The sequence below is a fragment of the Mixophyes fleayi genome, chromosome 4, assembly GCF_038048845.1.
Source record: "Mixophyes fleayi isolate aMixFle1 chromosome 4, aMixFle1.hap1, whole genome shotgun sequence".
Taxonomy (NCBI): domain Eukaryota; kingdom Metazoa; phylum Chordata; class Amphibia; order Anura; family Limnodynastidae; genus Mixophyes; species Mixophyes fleayi.
In genome coordinates, this window is record NC_134405.1 from 7,345,618 (window position 1) to 7,363,117 (window position 17,500).

Below are 17,500 nucleotides of genomic sequence, written 5' to 3' on the forward strand. Positions count from 1 at the left end.
CACACAAACACAGGGAGAACATACAAACTCCACACAGATAAGGCCATGGTTGGGAATTGAACTCATGACCCCAGTGCTGTGATGCAGAAGTGCTAACCATTGAGCCACAGTGCTGCCCAAAGTCTTCACTCTGATGGATTAAGAAGTGATAAACACATACAACACCACACCACCTATAGATCCAACCAGGTTACACCACCTATAGATCCCGCCAGGTTACACCACCTATAGATCCAACCAGGTTACACCACGGCACCACATTCACTTTCCACTTAGTACCAGGACCCCTATCCTCTCTACAAGGCAGCAACCAATCACAGCTCCACTGATACATCCTCAAAGCGCAGACAGTCCCTACCCTACATCTCCACCTAAAGATTTGAAGGATTTATTATAGAGGGTGTTACATGAAGGACATAGAGCACTACACCACCATGGAGAGTGGGCTCTGGACCCCGCTGTCAGACATGCTATGGAGATATACAGCTGATTTACCAGAGTTTCTCTCAGCCCCTCGTTACGTTTGTCATGTTTCTATATGCTGGTAAAATGTACAATAACGTGTGTATTTGTCAATGTATCCAGGTGACTCTTATGTAGTGTTTTTGTCATGACAGAAAGAGCAGTTTATCATTCATCTACATTCTAAATATCCTTTTATGTTTATATAGATAACAGGAAATCCCTAACAAGCACCCACAGAAGTATATCCTAAAATGTATTCCCCAGTTTCTCCATCAAATTTATCCGTATCGGGGAATGATCCCAGATTAAAATACTCCCAATTTGAAGAGTAAGGAAGTTGAAACCATCAAATTATCAATACGTGAAAAGGTATGATGAACCCCCGACTGAAAGGTATGGGTTCTTCCATTAGGATTATGAACCCTCCATGGGCCAATAAGCCCATGACTGTGTAACGATACTTACCCCTCAACGCTCCCCCGCCGCTCTGTCAGACCTGGAAGCCGCACTTCTGGGTTCGGCGGTCACGTGACCGCCAGACCTAGGGTGGGGAATTCAAACGGGCTCACTATAAAATATCGCTCTGACACTTTAGGAGTGTCAGAGCAACTTACCTGTTCCTGGCTCCTGAATCCTGTTACTCCTTGTGCCTGCTCCCTGACCTCCTGTGTACCGAACCGGCTTGCTGACCTTTCTGGACTCCATTTCACCTGTGTACCGACCCGACTTGTTGACCACCCTGATTGCCTGTGCTCCTAACCCGGATTGTCTCACGTTCCTCTCTCTACTCGTTTATCTGCCATACCTGTGTACCGACCCGGCTAGCTGACTACTCATCTGTTCTGGTGACCCGTGTACCGAGCTGGTTTGATTGGCGCCGAGATTGCCTTCTGATCCTGTCTGCATTACCTTCCCGTGTACTGACCCGGCCTGTCCGACTACTCTCATCCTGCTCCTACTCCGCTGTACTACATCTTGGGGCAAACTTGAGGACCGCGACCTGCGACTCCTAGCAGCAAAGCCCATCCCGCCTTGCGACGGTTCTTGGTGAACACCGGGGAGATGGTTACTGGCACGGTTGGCTTATAGGAAATTGATCCCTAGGCTCTGCTGGCCATTGCTTAGCCCACCCACAGGCGTGGAGTCTAACAGGCTGGTGGTTTTCGCCAGGAACCCCCGCAAGGAGGTATGGACTTTGTGGCACCAAACCTGCAGGTCGCGGTCCTGTGAGCGGGTCTACAGCAGTACGGTGTGGAGGAGCCAGGTGACATGGGCAGCTATAGATGAGGCACAAGGAGAGTAGATGTCCTGTGGTGCAACCATGAGAAACAGAGGCTGTCACAAGGGTGATAGGTAGAGGTACTGAAATAGCTGGAGTACAGCACTAGAATTGTGCAGACCACACGAGGAAGTGGAGATAACTGGGGAATCAGGCGATGAGTCACCGAGGCAGTTGCGGTCCACAGTGGTAGCGGTTAGAGAACTGGGGCTGTCACAATGAAGTACAGGAGAGGTGGTATAATAGTACTGGAGCAGCAATAGTTCAATACAGCCAGAGACTGAGAGCAGACTGGAGTAGCGGAGGTAACTTGTGGTAACAGCTGATGAATCACAATAGTAGTAGCGGCTCTGAGCGGTAGTGATGAGAGAACCGGAGCTGTCACGATGATGTACACTGGAGATGGTAATAGTGGTACTGGAGCAGTGATAATTCAACTCCGGCAAGGACTGAGAGCAGACTGAAGTAGCAGAGGTAACCCATGGTAACAGCTGATGAGTCACAGGTGTAGTAACGGCTCTGAGTGATAGCGGTGAGAGAACAGAAGCTGTCGCGATGTAGTACAGTTGAGATGGTAAATAGCAGTACTGAAACAGCAGGAGTTCAATACAGCCAGAAACTGAGAGCAGACTGCAGCAGCAGCGGCTCTGAGTGGTAGCGATGAGAGAACCGGAGCTGTCACAATGAAGTACACTGCAGATAGTAGGATAGGTACTGGAGCAGCAATGGTTCAACACAGGCCACGAACTGAGAGCAGGCTGAATAGCGGAGGTAACTCCTGGAGACAGCTGAGGAGTCACAGGTGTAATAGCGATGTAGCGATGAGAGAACTGTCACGATGAAGTACACTGGAGATGGTTAGAAGGCTACTGGAGCAGCGATGGTTCAACACAGGCCACGAACTGAGTGCAGGCTGGACTAACGGAAGATCCACAAGGAGCACAGGAACCAGAACCACAGGCTACAGGAAGTGAGCTTGAAGAACAGGCATTAGACAGGTGAATCCAGGAGGTTTAAATAGTGCTCCAGAAATGCTCAGCCAATGAGAAAAGGAGGGAGGTCCAGAAGTGCAGTAGACTTGCACCTGTGCCGAACTCAGTATAGCTGAATGAATGAAGTTAGTCTGATGCTGGAACATGGCAGTTTCCAGACCAATGACATGCGGGCAATGGAACAGGTACTACTTGCGGGACCGAAGCGTTACAGTTAGACTCCGCACCTCAGGTAAGCCAGCCCTAATCAAAATTAGTAGTGTTATCCAGTAATCCATTACAGACTGCCCTTAAAATATTGAATAATATCCTATCCAGAACTAACATAGGAGGCCGGGATAGATGATTTATCTCACCGGGGGTTATCTACCGTATTAAAATCATCTCCCACAATTAAATTTGGAAAATCTCTTTGATGTAAGAGTTCCGACAATTTAGCATAAAAGCTTCGGTTAGGCATATTTGGAGCATATATATTCAACAATGTAAAATGTTCCCCATTAATTAACAAATGCAGAAGAATATATCTACCTTCACTATTGATTAGCTTATCCTCAATAATATAGCTCAACCTTCTATTCAAAAGTATTGCAACTCCTTGTTTTTTAGTCTCATAAGGGGCAGAGATACAGTCAAGTCCATAAATATTGGGACATCGAGACAATTCTCATATTTTGGGCTCTATACACCACCACAATGGATTTGAAATTAAACAAACACGATGTGCTTTAACTGCAGACTTTCATCTTTAATTTGAGAGAATTTACATCCAAATCAGGTGAACAGTGTAGGAATTACAACGGTTTCTATATGTGCCTCCCACTTTTTAAGGGACCAAAAGTAATGGGACAAACTAAACAATCCTACATCAAACTTTCACATTTTAATACTTTTTTGCAAATCCTTTGCAGTCAATTACAGCCTGAAGTCTGGAAGGCATAGACATCACCAGACGCTGGGTTTCATCCCTGGTGATGCTCTGCCAGGCCTCTACTGCAAATGTCTTTATTTTTTGCTTGTTCTTGGGGTATTTTCCCTTCAATTTTGTCTTCATCAAGTGAAATACATGCTTAATCGGATTCAGGTCTGGTGATTGACTTGGCCATTGCATAACATTCCACTTGTTAGCCTTAAAAAACTCTTTGGTTGCTTTTGCAGTATGCTTTGGGTCATTGTCCATCTGCACTGTGAAGTACCGTCCAATGAGTTCTGAAGCATTTGACTGAATATGAGCAGATAATATTGCCCAAAACACTTCAGAATTCATCCTGCTGCTTTTGTCAGCAGTTACAACATAAATACAAGGGAACCAGTTCCATTGGCAGCCATACATGCCCACGCCATGACACTACCACCACCATGCTTCACTGATGAGGTGGTATGTTTTGGATCATGAGCAGTTCCTTTCCTTCTCCATACTCTTCTCTTCCCATCACTCTGGTACAAGTTGATCTTTGTCTCATCTGTCCATAGGATGTTGTTCCAGAACTGTAATGGCTTTTTTAGATGTTTTCCAAACTCTAATCTGGTCTTTCGGTTTTTGTGGCTCTCAAATGGTTTACATCTTGTGGTGAACCCTATATTCACTCTTGTGAAGCCTTCTCTTGATTGTTGACTTTTACACATATACACCTACCTCCTAGAGAGTGTTCTTGATTTGGCCAACTGTTGTGAAGGGGTTTTTCTTCACCAGGGAAAAAATTCTTCTGTCATCCACCACAGTTGTTTTCTGTGGTCTTCTGGGTCTTTTGGTGTTACTGAGCTCTCCGGTGCATTCTTTCTTTTTAAGAATGCTCCAAACAGTTGATTTGGCCACACCTAATGTTTTTGCTATTTCTCTGATGGGTTTGTTTTGATTTTTCAGCCTAATGATGGCTTGCTTCACTGATAGTGACATCTTTTTGGATCTCACATTGAGAGTCGACAGCTACAGATTCCAAATGCAAATGTCACACCTAGAATCAAATCCAGACCTTTTAGCTGCTTAATTGATGATGAAATAACGAGGGAATAGCCCACACATGTCCATGAAATAGGATTTGAGTCGATTGTCCCATTACTATTGGTCCCTTAAAAAGTGTGAGGCACATATAAAAATCGTTGTAATTCCTACACCGTTCACCTGATTTGGATGTAAATACCCTCAAATTAAAGCTGAAATTCTGCAGTTAAAGCACATCTTGTTAGTTTCATTTCAAATCCATTGTGGTGGTGTATAGAGCCCAAAATATGAGAATTCTGTCGATGTCCCAATATTTATGGACTTGACTGTACATTCTTGAATCCATGAAGACTTTAAAGTCATCCCCTGAGTAAAAGTCTTATGTGTCTCTTGAATAAACACTATATCCGGTGACAAAGTTTTCAAATGGGTTATAACTTTTTTCCACTTAAGCAGTGAATTCAAACCCCCTACATTCCAAGACTTACTATTAAATTTAGACTCCAACATATGCTAAACTCAGTTTCAATCATACTGTTTTCCATTTATCCTATTCCCTCCCTCGGGCAGCATTGATCAAACACAAATATGATCCCACCCTGTCCCAGCAAGCAGGACGAAAACTGATTTCAATTTCTCTATATCTATGACCGCACCCGGATAGCCTAAAGCTAATAACAAACAATATCCTGAATAATAGTTGTGGACTATTAGTACAAAACTTCTCACTTTTCCAATTTTCCACCTGGCCTAATTTCATGTACAAGCCAGGGACATAAAAATAAATAACACACACCACAAATAACACAAAAAAGCATTACAAACATTACAAAGTATCATCATTGGACTTCCTATTCATTTAAATTATCTTGTTTCCCTATATTATTATATTCTTGTGATCCTGTCCCCCTATGGGGATACACTAACTAAACACAAATGTATTGTCCGCCTTATATTTCTGTTTACTTTTCTTTAAATAAAACTCTTCGTCCTTCACCAATCACCCTCTTGTGATTGCACTTAGTAACAACATAATAAAATCAAGCGTTGTATCTCATAATCTGTTCGGTCTTTCCTTACAGGAATTCACTGATGTATTCTTCCCATATGTGTTAATGGCACATGTATGGAAGGAAAAAAAAGATATTTATAACGCAATACAGTTTATAAAACTGGACTTTAATACACAACATATAAAACATGTATCATAAACAATGAATCGTTGAGGTACAATCAAATGTGTGTAACTTCCCACCAGATGGAAGATATAATGAGCACGATGGTAAACATAGAAGCTCCCGGGAATGCTCCAATGGTTTTTTCTCCTCCAGGTGTTAGTCTTTCAGGTGGAAGTGTTCTTCTGTACCAATAGAGAAAGGAATCCTCTGTACCCAACGCGTTTCAACTCATAGGTTCAGTCTCTTTCAAGGATGAGGTCCTTTCACTCCCTAGCTTCATTTTATACCGAGGTGTATATATCAAGTTGAAAGGTCAAAAGGTCCTTAGGTTCTAATTTATCCAAACTCATATATATTTAATAAATATTAAATAACATTGTATTATATATATAATTACAACATTAAACACACATTTTCAATTGTTAGATATGTAAAATTGATGAAACACAGTAACCAAGTCCTATAATCCATCCATTTCTAATGGATGGATTATAATTCTATATTATCGCTAATATTCTAAGATATAAATAAAGATTTACAATAGCATCTATTTCCCTTGGGAAAAGGCGCACTTAGGAAAAGGTGGGGGGGGGAATAAGGAAAAAATGGTAATCTTACTGAATATGAGGAAAATGCAATGAATAGGAGGCTGCTTATTAGACGATCCAAAGCCGAGATGATTTGCTAGAATATAAGGATAAAAATAAAAGAGTTTCCAATACTCAGATACACATTCCATGTATTACTCAGTATTCACAATCAGCAATGGAAGTGAGCAAAATCATCAGAAGAAATTGGCATCTGTTACTTAAAGATGATGTGTTAGGAGGCGTTCTCCCACAGTACCAGAAAGTAGTCTTTAGAAGAGCCTCTAACCTTAAACAGAAGCTGGTCTCAAGTTCTTTGCCGAAAGAAGATAAAGGAACCAATAATTGGTTAACACAGGAAACTAAGATAAAGGGGTTTTATCTCTGCAATGATTGCTCAGCATGTAAGAATACTGGAGGAACTACTACAAAAGCCATTAGGGAATTCTCTTCAAAAACAACACAGCAGAAGTTCAAAATAAAGGAGAGACTTACCTGTGATTCAACAGGAGTAGTGTACATAGTTACATGCCCATGTGGACTACAGTACATTGGCCGGACCTGTAGAAAACTTGAAAATAAGGATTTCGGAACATATATACGAAACATTAAAATTGGTCTGAAGACACATAATCTTTCCAACCATTTCAGACTAAAACATCAGAAAGACCCGAAACGTATGAAGTTTACGGCCTTTCAACTAGTGAATAAAGACTGGAAAGGAGATTACAACAAAAGGTTGAATCAGCAGAGTCACAATGGATATACACCCAGGGATATACAATGGATATACACCCAGGGATATACAATGGATATACACCCAGGGATATACAATGGATATACACCCAGGGATATACAATAGATATACACCCAGGGATATACAATGGATATACACCCAGGGATATACAATGGATATACACCCAGGGACTTTAGCACCGGCAGGTTTGAATGTGGATTTTTAACTTGTTTCTTTTTTGTAATATTTTGAACCACAGGAATTAGTCCTCATATATTTGCCAAACAGGATTGTAGCCGGCATGAGGGAATATATATGCTCTGGAGTATTGTATTTATTCCACCTTATTCCCATGATGGAATTAGTCCGGCCAGTTCCCTTCCAGCTTTAGCACATTAGTCATTGTGGTATAGTATATAGTTTATGTAACAATTCCATCGATTTTGGATGGATTATTTCCATGTAATAAGAACATCCCAATAAGTTTGGATCATTTAGATCAATATATATAATGTCTGTAGAAATGTGATAATTTATGATTGATTGCATCGTTAGATGAAGCCTCTAGTTATCTATTTAACACCTTTATGTGGTGATGCTGTGATAATATCCAGTATGTTTTAAAAATATACATACCGCAGTATTTATACTCTGTGCATTTTATTGTGAATATAATCCAATTAGAACTAAGGTACTAAGTATGTACATGGGGCTTATGATTGATGAAATAATTTTAACATTTTGTGCAATTTATTTGATATGACTTTTGAAATTCGTTCCGGTCATTGTGCTAACATACATGATTACAAGTACGTCCAGTGCATGTATCACATATATGTTGTGAAATATATTTTAATATGATCTATATCATTAGTTTAATTAGGTCAAGAACGTATAGTTATTAATGTAGATTAATCTTGTGATTGCTGTAATTATAACCATAAAAGATGTTTGAATGAGGGTCACAAACTGCGCTCTGAACATTTGGCCAATACAAACGTTTTGAGAAGCCGATTGGCTCAGATCACTATTTAAACTGACACTTTGGAGAATGAAGGAACCACCTGACGAAGTCAACCAATGACGAAACGCATAGGGTTGTGATGGCAGCCTCTTTGCCCAACATATTTTTGAAGCTTAACATTCGCAGCAGCCGGGACTCCCCGACAGCGTCTGAGCAGTTTATCTGAGCATCGTACACTGCTTGGTAGTCAGAGCCAGACAGGACGAGGGCTGTTAATAAAAGAAGCCTTTCAAGGAATTTTTATTCATTGTAAAATGTGTTTTTAATCCCTATTTTATGAATAAAGTATCTAACAGAACTTCACTAAGGTGCCTCTCTCTCCTTTATGGTATCCAAATTGGGGAGTGAAACGTTAGAGAAGACACACAGGATTGAGAACACTGAAACACGAGTTCGATAAAAGTTAACTCTTGGCGTTCCATATTTGTCTGTGCATTAACTCATTCATACATGAATTCATATGGACATTCATTTGAGCTTATTGAATTTGTTTTCATGATATACAAAATATATGTCCTTGCTTGTTAGTGATAACATGTGTTGAGAAATATTTCACGAGTGTGTATACATTATTAGAACAACTGTGGCTTTCAAGCAATCTTTATTCATCTGGTCTCCTTTGGATCATCTAATAAGCAGCCTTCTATTCACTGTATTTTCCTGATATTCAGTAAGATTACCATTTTATCCTACCCCCCCTTTTCCTAAGTGCGACCTTCCCTAAGGGAAATATGTGCTATTGTGTTAGGTGAGGAGACACCCCTATTTTAAGGTCTGTGGCAGCAATCCACCTGATATATCTACTTTAGGTGATTATAAAGATTTCTTTATACATAGATGAAAAACCTTTTAAAGATGGTCCGCAAATATTTTTGTATACATTAAGTTTACCATTTGAAATTGCCGAAACAGGAAGTGTGGGAACACTACTTGCGTTCCATGCCTCGGTATAGTCACTTCCGGTTTGCGGTCCACCTTCGTTTTTGCAATGGAAGGGGTCATGACTTTCAATAAACTTTATTCATTGCTCCTTTTATATTATAGTTTGTTCTTCTGCGTTCCACATTGGGAATCAACTTAGCTATTCAGTATTATGCAAAACAGAGTCAATGGTAGTTAGACTTTTGCATTATAATAATAAAATAATATTACAAGGCTGTTATGTTGAACATATTATAAATGGTCTTCCATTACAAAAAAATTAAAGAAAACATAAGAAAAAATACAAAAATAAAAGTACATACAGGGACATGTAAATGTCATTTGAATAATTTTGATCTCTTATGTGCATATAACAGAAATTACAATGTATGATGGTGTCATGAGATCGACTACAATGAATTCTGTTTATTTCACAATAATATTAATAATAATTGTTGTGAATTTGCAGGAATTATGATCCTACATCTGAAAAGAAGGGAAAAAAAGACAACAAATGCAATATAATTAGCTTAAAAACCATTTTAGTTCAAACTCCTTATTTAGTCCACAAGGAACAAGAGCATTTAATTTATACATCCGTCATTTCTCATGTCACTAACATTTTCTCTAAATTTCTGTTTCCAACTCATTGACCACTTGTATACCCCAAAAATCAATAAGGCTCTTCGTAGAGCAATTATGGATTTGTTTACAGAATGTGTCTTTTCCTTTTTTAATATTATATAAATGTTCTGATATTCTTTCTTTCAGTGGTCTAGATGTTTTCCCTACATTTAGTAATCTGCAACAACATTCTAAAATATATATGATTTTTTGTATTACATGTAATGAATTGATCAATTTTATATGTAAGGCCATTGTGGGTAAATTGTGTAATTTTTGAATTTTTTGTTTTTAATGGTTTTATATCCTACACAATCTACATATAGCAAAAAATCTTGTGCTAACAAAAATTCAGAAATTATTCACCTGAACACATACAAAAGAATTGTTATATTACAAAATGACGCTATGTCTACATATTTTCTTCTTTTCCCTTGTACCATGCATAACTGAATATTGTGACTGGAACCTTTTCTTGGCATGAAGAAGGGATAAACGATCTTCCCAAATATAAGTATTATCCAATCTTATCAATTTATTTGTGTATCCACAACCTTTAGCTGTGGAAACTCTAATTTCTGTATTCACTTATTTGAACACATTTCTTTATCTTTACATTGTTACAAGCTGTGAATAAAGGGATTACTTCTACGCACACTTTCTCTATCTCACAGCGTCTTGATCGCTGACTCCTTAACACACACGGGACTCTTCCAGAGATTAATCACATGTCCTTTTCTCTCTTCCTTATTGGGTTTCACTGGTTGTCATAGATTAGTTTCCGGATTTCACCAGCACGCTAACTGCTAATGCGAAATGGTGGATATTCACGCTAAACTCTTGCACCTGGATGAGTAACATACGTCTATATATTACCTGATTACATTCAATATTGAGTATGCTATCACTGATGAAAGTTTTGGATTAACTGAAACATTGTACATTATGGATTAAAATTAATTTTTGACACTTTATCTCTGGCTCAAATCCTTGAGTGCCGCCCATTTTATTCAGCATGATTTACATCCGACTTGAGGTGAGCGCCTGGGTCAGTAAATGTTTGGACTGTTTTGATCACCAAGCTATGTACTGCTATATCATCTATTTTAATCAACTGATTTCACAGTATTTGGAGTATCGCAGCAACCTTGTTTCATATCCAATTGCTTCGGTCCTGTGTGAATTTTCTGATTTTCAATAAGTTTTGATTTCTGTGTAAAACATTTCCCACACTCAGAAAAATGGAAATGGTTTCTCAGCTGTGTGAGTTCGCTGATGTTCAACAAGAATTGATTTTCGTGTAAAACATTTCCCACACTCAGAACATGGAAATGGTTTCTCATGTGTGTGAGTTCTCTGATGATTAACAAGAGTTAATTTATGTGAAAAACATTTCCCACACTCAGAACATGGAAATGGTTTCTCACCTGTGTGAGTTCTCTGATGTTCAACAAGATTTGATTTTCGTGGAAAACATTTCCCACACTCAGAACATGGAAATGGTTTCTCATGTGTGTGAGTTCTCTGATGATCAACAAGATTTGATTTTCGTGTATAACATTTCCCACACTCAGAACATGGAAATGGTTTCTCACGTGTGTGAGTTCTCTGATGATTAACAAGAGTTAATTTATGTGAAAAACATTTCCCACACTGAGAACAGGGAAATGGTTTCTCACCAGTGTGAGTTCTCTGATGATTAACAAGAAATACTTTATGAGAAAAACATTTCCCACACTCAGAACATGGAAAAGGTTTCTTACGTCTGTGCGTGATCTGCTTTTTATGAAGAGATAATGTAACTGTTAAGCTTTTGTTATCAGGAAAATATTCCTCATGATCAGAGGGATCAGATGATTTATCTGCTCTGTGAAGTATTGGATGTATATTTAGGGCAATGGGGTTTTCTCCAGGAGAATCTTGTGTGATGTTATCTTCTATTTCACAATCTGTTGAAACAATGAATTTTCCTTCGGAGATATTCCTGTGTTTGCATCCATTTGCTGAAAACAGAATAAATGTATGGAAACAGACATATAATTTTAAATTAACATTAAAATGCCCAGCATTTTTATACTATGAGTAAGTTGAAATGTTCAGATGTTTAATTTTAATTTGCAAACTACAAGCACTTCATGATAATTATAAACCTGTATTACCAAGCACAATGCATAGACCCAGCCACAGTGACACACAGATCACATCCAGATTCATCAACTTCAGCCAAAATGCAGACTTTACACACTGTAATAACCACAAACAAGTTCTGCATTTACTTAGCCGTTGTGTGTGGTTTTATTGTTACCTTAATTAGTGCACCAAACAGCAATTGGTTATTGTATATTAAGAAATTTATATGATGGTGCCAATAAATTATGTTCTTTAATTATAAAACATATAGGGTCTGATTTAGAGTTGGACGCAATTCCAACTAATCAGTGCAAACAGCAGTGTGTCAGAAGGTGGAATTTGTCTTAAGTGTACTTTGTGATGGGGTGTATGTGATCTTAGAGGAAGGGGGATATTCTAATATTTTGCATTAGCATTACATTGCTACTATATAGCCGAGGATAAAATATTCCTTGATTATTACACAGGGAAGATAATGAGTTATGACACGTGGTCATAGAGAGAGGATTATGGGTAGTATCCCAGGATCTACTGTACAGGATATTCATGGGTAAAGGAGGAGACTGGTCAGATCTCTGGGCTGGTAGCACACAATGATATGATGTGAGGAGGAGACTGGTCAGATCTCTGGGCTGGTAGCACACAATGATATGATGTGAGGAGGAGACTGGTCAGATATCTGGGCTGGTAGCACACAATGATATGATGTGAGGAGGAGACTGGTCAGATCTCTGGGCTGGTAGCACACAATGATATGATGTGAGGAGGAGACTGGTCAGATCTCTGGGCTGGTAGCACACAATGATATGATGTGAGGAGGAGACTGGTCAGATCTCTGGGCTGGTAGCACACAATGATATGATGTGAGGAGGAGACTGGTCAGATCTCTGGGCTGGTAGCACACAATGATATGATGTGAGAAGGAGAGTGGTCAGATCTCTGGGCTGGTAGCACACAGTGATATGATGTGGGGAGGAGACTGGTCAGATCTCTGGGCTGGTAGCACACAATGATATGATGTGAGAAGGAGAATAGGAGTCTAATAGGGGCTGATGGCTCCTGAGTTCCCCACTGGACAGATTTTCCTCATTAGTTTGTACTGACAGAGGAGGTTGTAGAATAAATGATTGTTTAAGTGACTGAATAAACAGAATATGTGACTCCTTTGTGTAATGAGTGTTTATTACTCACCAGTGCTGGTATCTGTAGGGATTTCCTCCTCCTTACACTGCTGATCACCCCTCACATACGTCTCTTCCTCTCCCTCTATAAATTCTACCTTAATATCAGTCAGGACATCATCCTAAATAACCCAGAAAACAATAAAATATTATAATTAATAACATCTGATTTAATTATTTGAGATGAAACAGAAGAATATCAGTGTATAACATCCAGAAAGATTTTTTACACATCATATAATGAAATCACTTTGGTGTTTTGGTATTTGACGAGACCTTAAAATGTCATCTACCTGATACTCCTGTGAGATACTGTGATTGTTTTCGGTACTATCCTGTAAATAAGGATGAAGATCTCTCTCTGGGGTATTTCTGTTATTGGATCCATCTGTAGGAAACACATAGTGACTGAGTACATTGCTAATATGTCATTATCAGATGATGTGTATCTAGGTGGCCCTCAAAACTGCTCTCCACGTTACAATCAATGAAAGTCTCCTCTTACCCTGTGATGTGAGGGGCCGGTGATTGTCAATCCTCACGTCCCCGTACAGATCGTTGGGTCCTATTAAATTCTCCAACTCCTCCTCCTGACACTTTATAGGAACCTGACATACACAATGACATAGTCATCATCCAGACACATCCCATAATGTTACTGTATAATGTCCCATTCCCAGCAGTCACCTCTCCAGTCACCGGCTGGATTATTGCTTTGGTCAGTTCCAGGATCTTCTGGTCATTGTTTCCCTCACGTATCAGTGAGTGAGGTTCAGGCACCGTGATGGGGCTCTGGGTCCTGCTCAATCCTCCTGACAGACAGGGGCGGGTCGTGGGTGTCACACACTCACCAGGTCTCTTTATCACTGCTGTGTAATCCTGTGTATGGGGAGAGATATCCAGGTGAATAAAAATCCACATATTTGGAATTTTATTTAGGGGTTAATTGTGGAAAATAAACAATAATGTTCTATTTTATCATTACAACACATATCCTATATTAACTATTTTCTATATACAGGAAATTGGAGTGTATATAGCATTTACCTCTCCTGCAGCGGTGGTAGTCAGCATATCGATGCCGAATACCCCGACAACACTTACCCCGACATGATGATTTCGACGGGCTCCTTACTGACGATCACAGATGACGACTACTGTTGAAAGCGACTTGAGCCAATCACAAAGAAGTAGTTTACAAAGCCTTCTGCATTGTACATAGGCGCATACTTACATTACCCCATTAACAGCAGCGATAATCCCCTCGCCATGGTGAATGACGTCATGAAGGGGAGACGGCTTATTACTTCTTCGTGATTGGTTCAAGTCACTTTCAACACTAGTCGTGAACGGTAATCATCGGTAAGAAGCCCTTCGGAATCATCATGTCGGGGTGTTGTCGGGGTATTCGGCATCGATATGCCGCACCCCACCCTCCTGCAGCTCCGGACATCTTCAGTGAGCCCACCTATCTGAGTCCTCAATCTACAGCCGGCCCCCATGGATCTATCATCTGCTTGGATAAATCAGTGCAAACAGTAAGAGGAGTTTAAAGTGGGGGCTCAGAATGGCCGACCTTTGAAAGATAGTGGGAGAGGTAAGTGATATATACACTGTAATGGTCAGTGCATATAGGGAACAGTTACAGCTAAGGCAGGGGTGATATTTGAAAAATAAACATTTATTGTATCTCTAGAACATTTAATAAAAACTCCAGAAAATGGAAATCATCCCAGAATTGTAAAACTCAGTTACAAAGTATCAGTTAGTGATAGAAAAAAACAACATACTGCGGCCAATGTAATATATCCCAATATCTGTGAAGATTGTGGGACTGATACTTCTATCTGAGACTGTCTACCTGCTGCTCATTTACAGCTGTTCAGGTGACTGAGGCAGAGCAGAAAGTACCAAAGGGAGAATGGTCACCACCCTGTGAGCCAGAGAGGAGAGGATCATGGGAAGGATAAACTATTAAATAAAAACACCAAAAAATTAAACATTCTTTATTATTATTATTAACCTTTATTTATAAGGCTCCACAAGGTTTCCATAGCGCCGTACATATTACAAACAGTAGAACTTACAGGGTTAACAGCACCTCTCCAGTCATGTCCCTGTTTTATTTATAGCAGTAAGAATGATGTCACTGTGACATTCCCAGAATCCCTCACCTCTCCAGTCATGTCCGTTTTATTTATAGCAGTAAGAATGATGTCACTGTGACATTCCCAGAATCCCTCACCTCTCCAGTCATGTCCCTGTTTTATTTATAGCAGTAAGAATGATGTCACTGTGACATTCCCAGAATCCCTCCTCTCCAGTCATGTCCCTGTTTTATTTATAGCAGTAAGAATGATGTCACTGTGACATTCCCAGAATCCCTCACCTCTCCAGTCATGTCCGTTTTATTTATAGCAGTAAGAATGATGTCACTGTGACATTCCCAGAATCCCTCAGCTCTCCAGTCATGTCCCTGTTTTATTTATAGCAGTAAGAATGATATCACTGTGACATTCCCAGAATCCCTCACCTCTCCAGTCAGCAGGTAGATGATTTCCAGGGTGAGATTTAATATCCTCTCACTCCTGTCCTTGTCCATCCTCAGGGATTCAGTGATTTAGACAGAACGGGTTTCACCTTCAGTTGACTTCTACTTATAGATTATTTGGTTCCTCACAGCAAAACTGTCTAGGAATAAATATAATAATTATTATAAACATCATAGTAGGAGACATGTAAGATAATGAAATATGAAATACTGAGGGACTCATGGAGAGCTTGATATAACAGCTTTTTCTTAAAATACTTATTTCTGTACTTATGTACACATGAAATGTGTAAGACTAAGTCCCTATGCAGACTGAGACACATCTTACCCTTACACCCCTGGATACTTATAGAGGCTGAACGGGGAAGGGGGGGGGCAGTAAGTGTAGGACAAGTGCAGTAATGTAGTGTCACACAATGTGTGTAACATGTAGAGGTAGAAACACCAGCAGATCAGCCAGTGTGGAGACACATCTGTTGTGGGTGCTGGACCCTTCTGCATGATATGTTCTGATGATGGACCTCGCTATAATTTAGGACTTCCAGTGGGCGGGGCATCTGAGACGGCTGCTTTTTACAACAGCTCCGTGTTTGTACTGATAATCTGCACAATCCAACATGAGTCTCACAATGTTACATCACTGCTTGGTGACTTCCTCAGGGAATGAGTCTCATTCAAGGACCTACACTTCAGGAAGGAAGACAGAGCTACTTTACAGCTTAACTAGGGGTCGGAGTTCACATGAGAACGGGAGCTGCAGCCCCCTGTGACAGACATGTAAGTGCCCCAACAACAAGGTATCAACACAAAGTGTGTTCGTCACATTATGACTAACTTCAGAGATAAACAGAAAAAGTACATCAGAGACTTGTCCATAATCTTTAAGTAGACTAACCCATGAACATGGCAGCTGTTCCCCTACCTGTTGGCGTTCCTCAAGGCTCCGTTCTTGGCCCCCTGCTTTTCTCCCTCTACACCTAATCCCTGGGTGTCCTCATCCGCTCCTTTGGCCTTCAGTATCACCTCTATGCTGATGATACCCAAATTTATCTTTCATCCCCTGACCTCTCCCCTTCCCTTCTGTCTCGCGTCTCCTGCAGTATCTCGGCCATCTGATCTTGGATGTCCCAACGTTTCCTTAAACTCAATATTTCCAAGACTGAGCTTATAGTCTTCCCCCCACCTCCTCCCCTCTCTATTTCTGTTAATAACACTACCCTTGTATGTGTTCCTCAAGTCTGATGCCTTGGGGTCATCCTTGATTCCTCCCTCTCCTTCAAGCCTCACATTCTGTCCCTCTCAAAATCCTGCTAGTTCCACCTTCGGAATGTATCCAAGATACGCCCCTTTCTCACCACGGAAGCTACAAAAACCCTCGTTCCCCGGCTTGTAATCTCTCGCCTTGACTACTGTAACCTCTTTCTCTCTGGCCTACCTCACTTTCACGTTGACCATCTTAAGTCTATCCTCAATGCTGCTGCCCGCCTCATTTTTCTCTCCCGTAGCTCTGTCTCCTTCCAACAGTCACTACATTGGCTCTCCATGGCCTACAGATTTAAATTTAAACTCCTCACCCTCACCTTTAAAGCTCTTAAGCAATCTTCCCCTCCCTACATCTCCAATCTTATCTCTACCTACACTCCTAGCTGCCCCCTTTGCTCTGCCTGTGACCGCCGCCTCACTACTTAACTGATCCCCTCTTCTCACTCCCGTCTCCAGGACTTTGCCCGGGCTGCTCTGCAGCTGTGGAACGATCTTCCACGTTCCATCAGGTTAGCATCTACTCTCAAAGGCTTCAAGCGTGCCCTAAAGACTAATTTCTTTATTTAAGTCTATCAGTCCTCCTCCTAACTCCCTTGTCCTGGCTCTCTCCCCCAGTTAGTACCACGC

The 17,500-nt window shown here is 40.4% G+C and overlaps 4 protein-coding genes across 10 annotated transcripts in view; 1 reads left to right on the forward strand and 3 right to left on the reverse strand.

The window, feature by feature from the left end:
• Positions 1–17,500, reverse strand: part of LOC142150999 (uncharacterized) — a 510,250-nt gene that overhangs the window by 417,426 nt on the left and 75,324 nt on the right. The window lies entirely within an intron of this gene.
• The window catches only part of LOC142151006 (oocyte zinc finger protein XlCOF8.4-like), a 393,475-nt gene that overhangs the window by 372,351 nt on the left and 3,624 nt on the right, over positions 1–17,500 (reverse strand). The window lies entirely within an intron of this gene.
• Positions 1–17,500, forward strand: part of LOC142150984 (uncharacterized) — a 343,002-nt gene that overhangs the window by 304,833 nt on the left and 20,669 nt on the right. The gene's annotated exons all lie outside the window — the stretch shown is intronic.
• LOC142150982 (uncharacterized) overlaps positions 1–17,500 on the reverse strand; it is a 206,489-nt gene that overhangs the window by 120,209 nt on the left and 68,780 nt on the right. For 2 of the 3 annotated variants that reach the window (XM_075206209.1, XM_075206206.1), the window contains exons 1-5: positions 15,593–15,960; positions 13,747–13,938; positions 13,565–13,667; positions 13,353–13,447; positions 13,070–13,181 (exon numbers count right to left, since the gene is read on the reverse strand). In XM_075206209.1, coding sequence (XP_075062310.1) covers positions 13,070–13,181; positions 13,353–13,447; positions 13,565–13,667; positions 13,747–13,938; positions 15,593–15,661 — 571 coding nt within the window. In that variant the 5' untranslated portion in view covers positions 15,662–15,960. Of the gene's footprint in view, positions 1–13,069; positions 13,182–13,352; positions 13,448–13,564; positions 13,668–13,746; positions 13,939–15,592; positions 15,961–17,500 lie in introns of those variants that run through there. The other variant, XM_075206211.1, reaches the window with a different exon arrangement.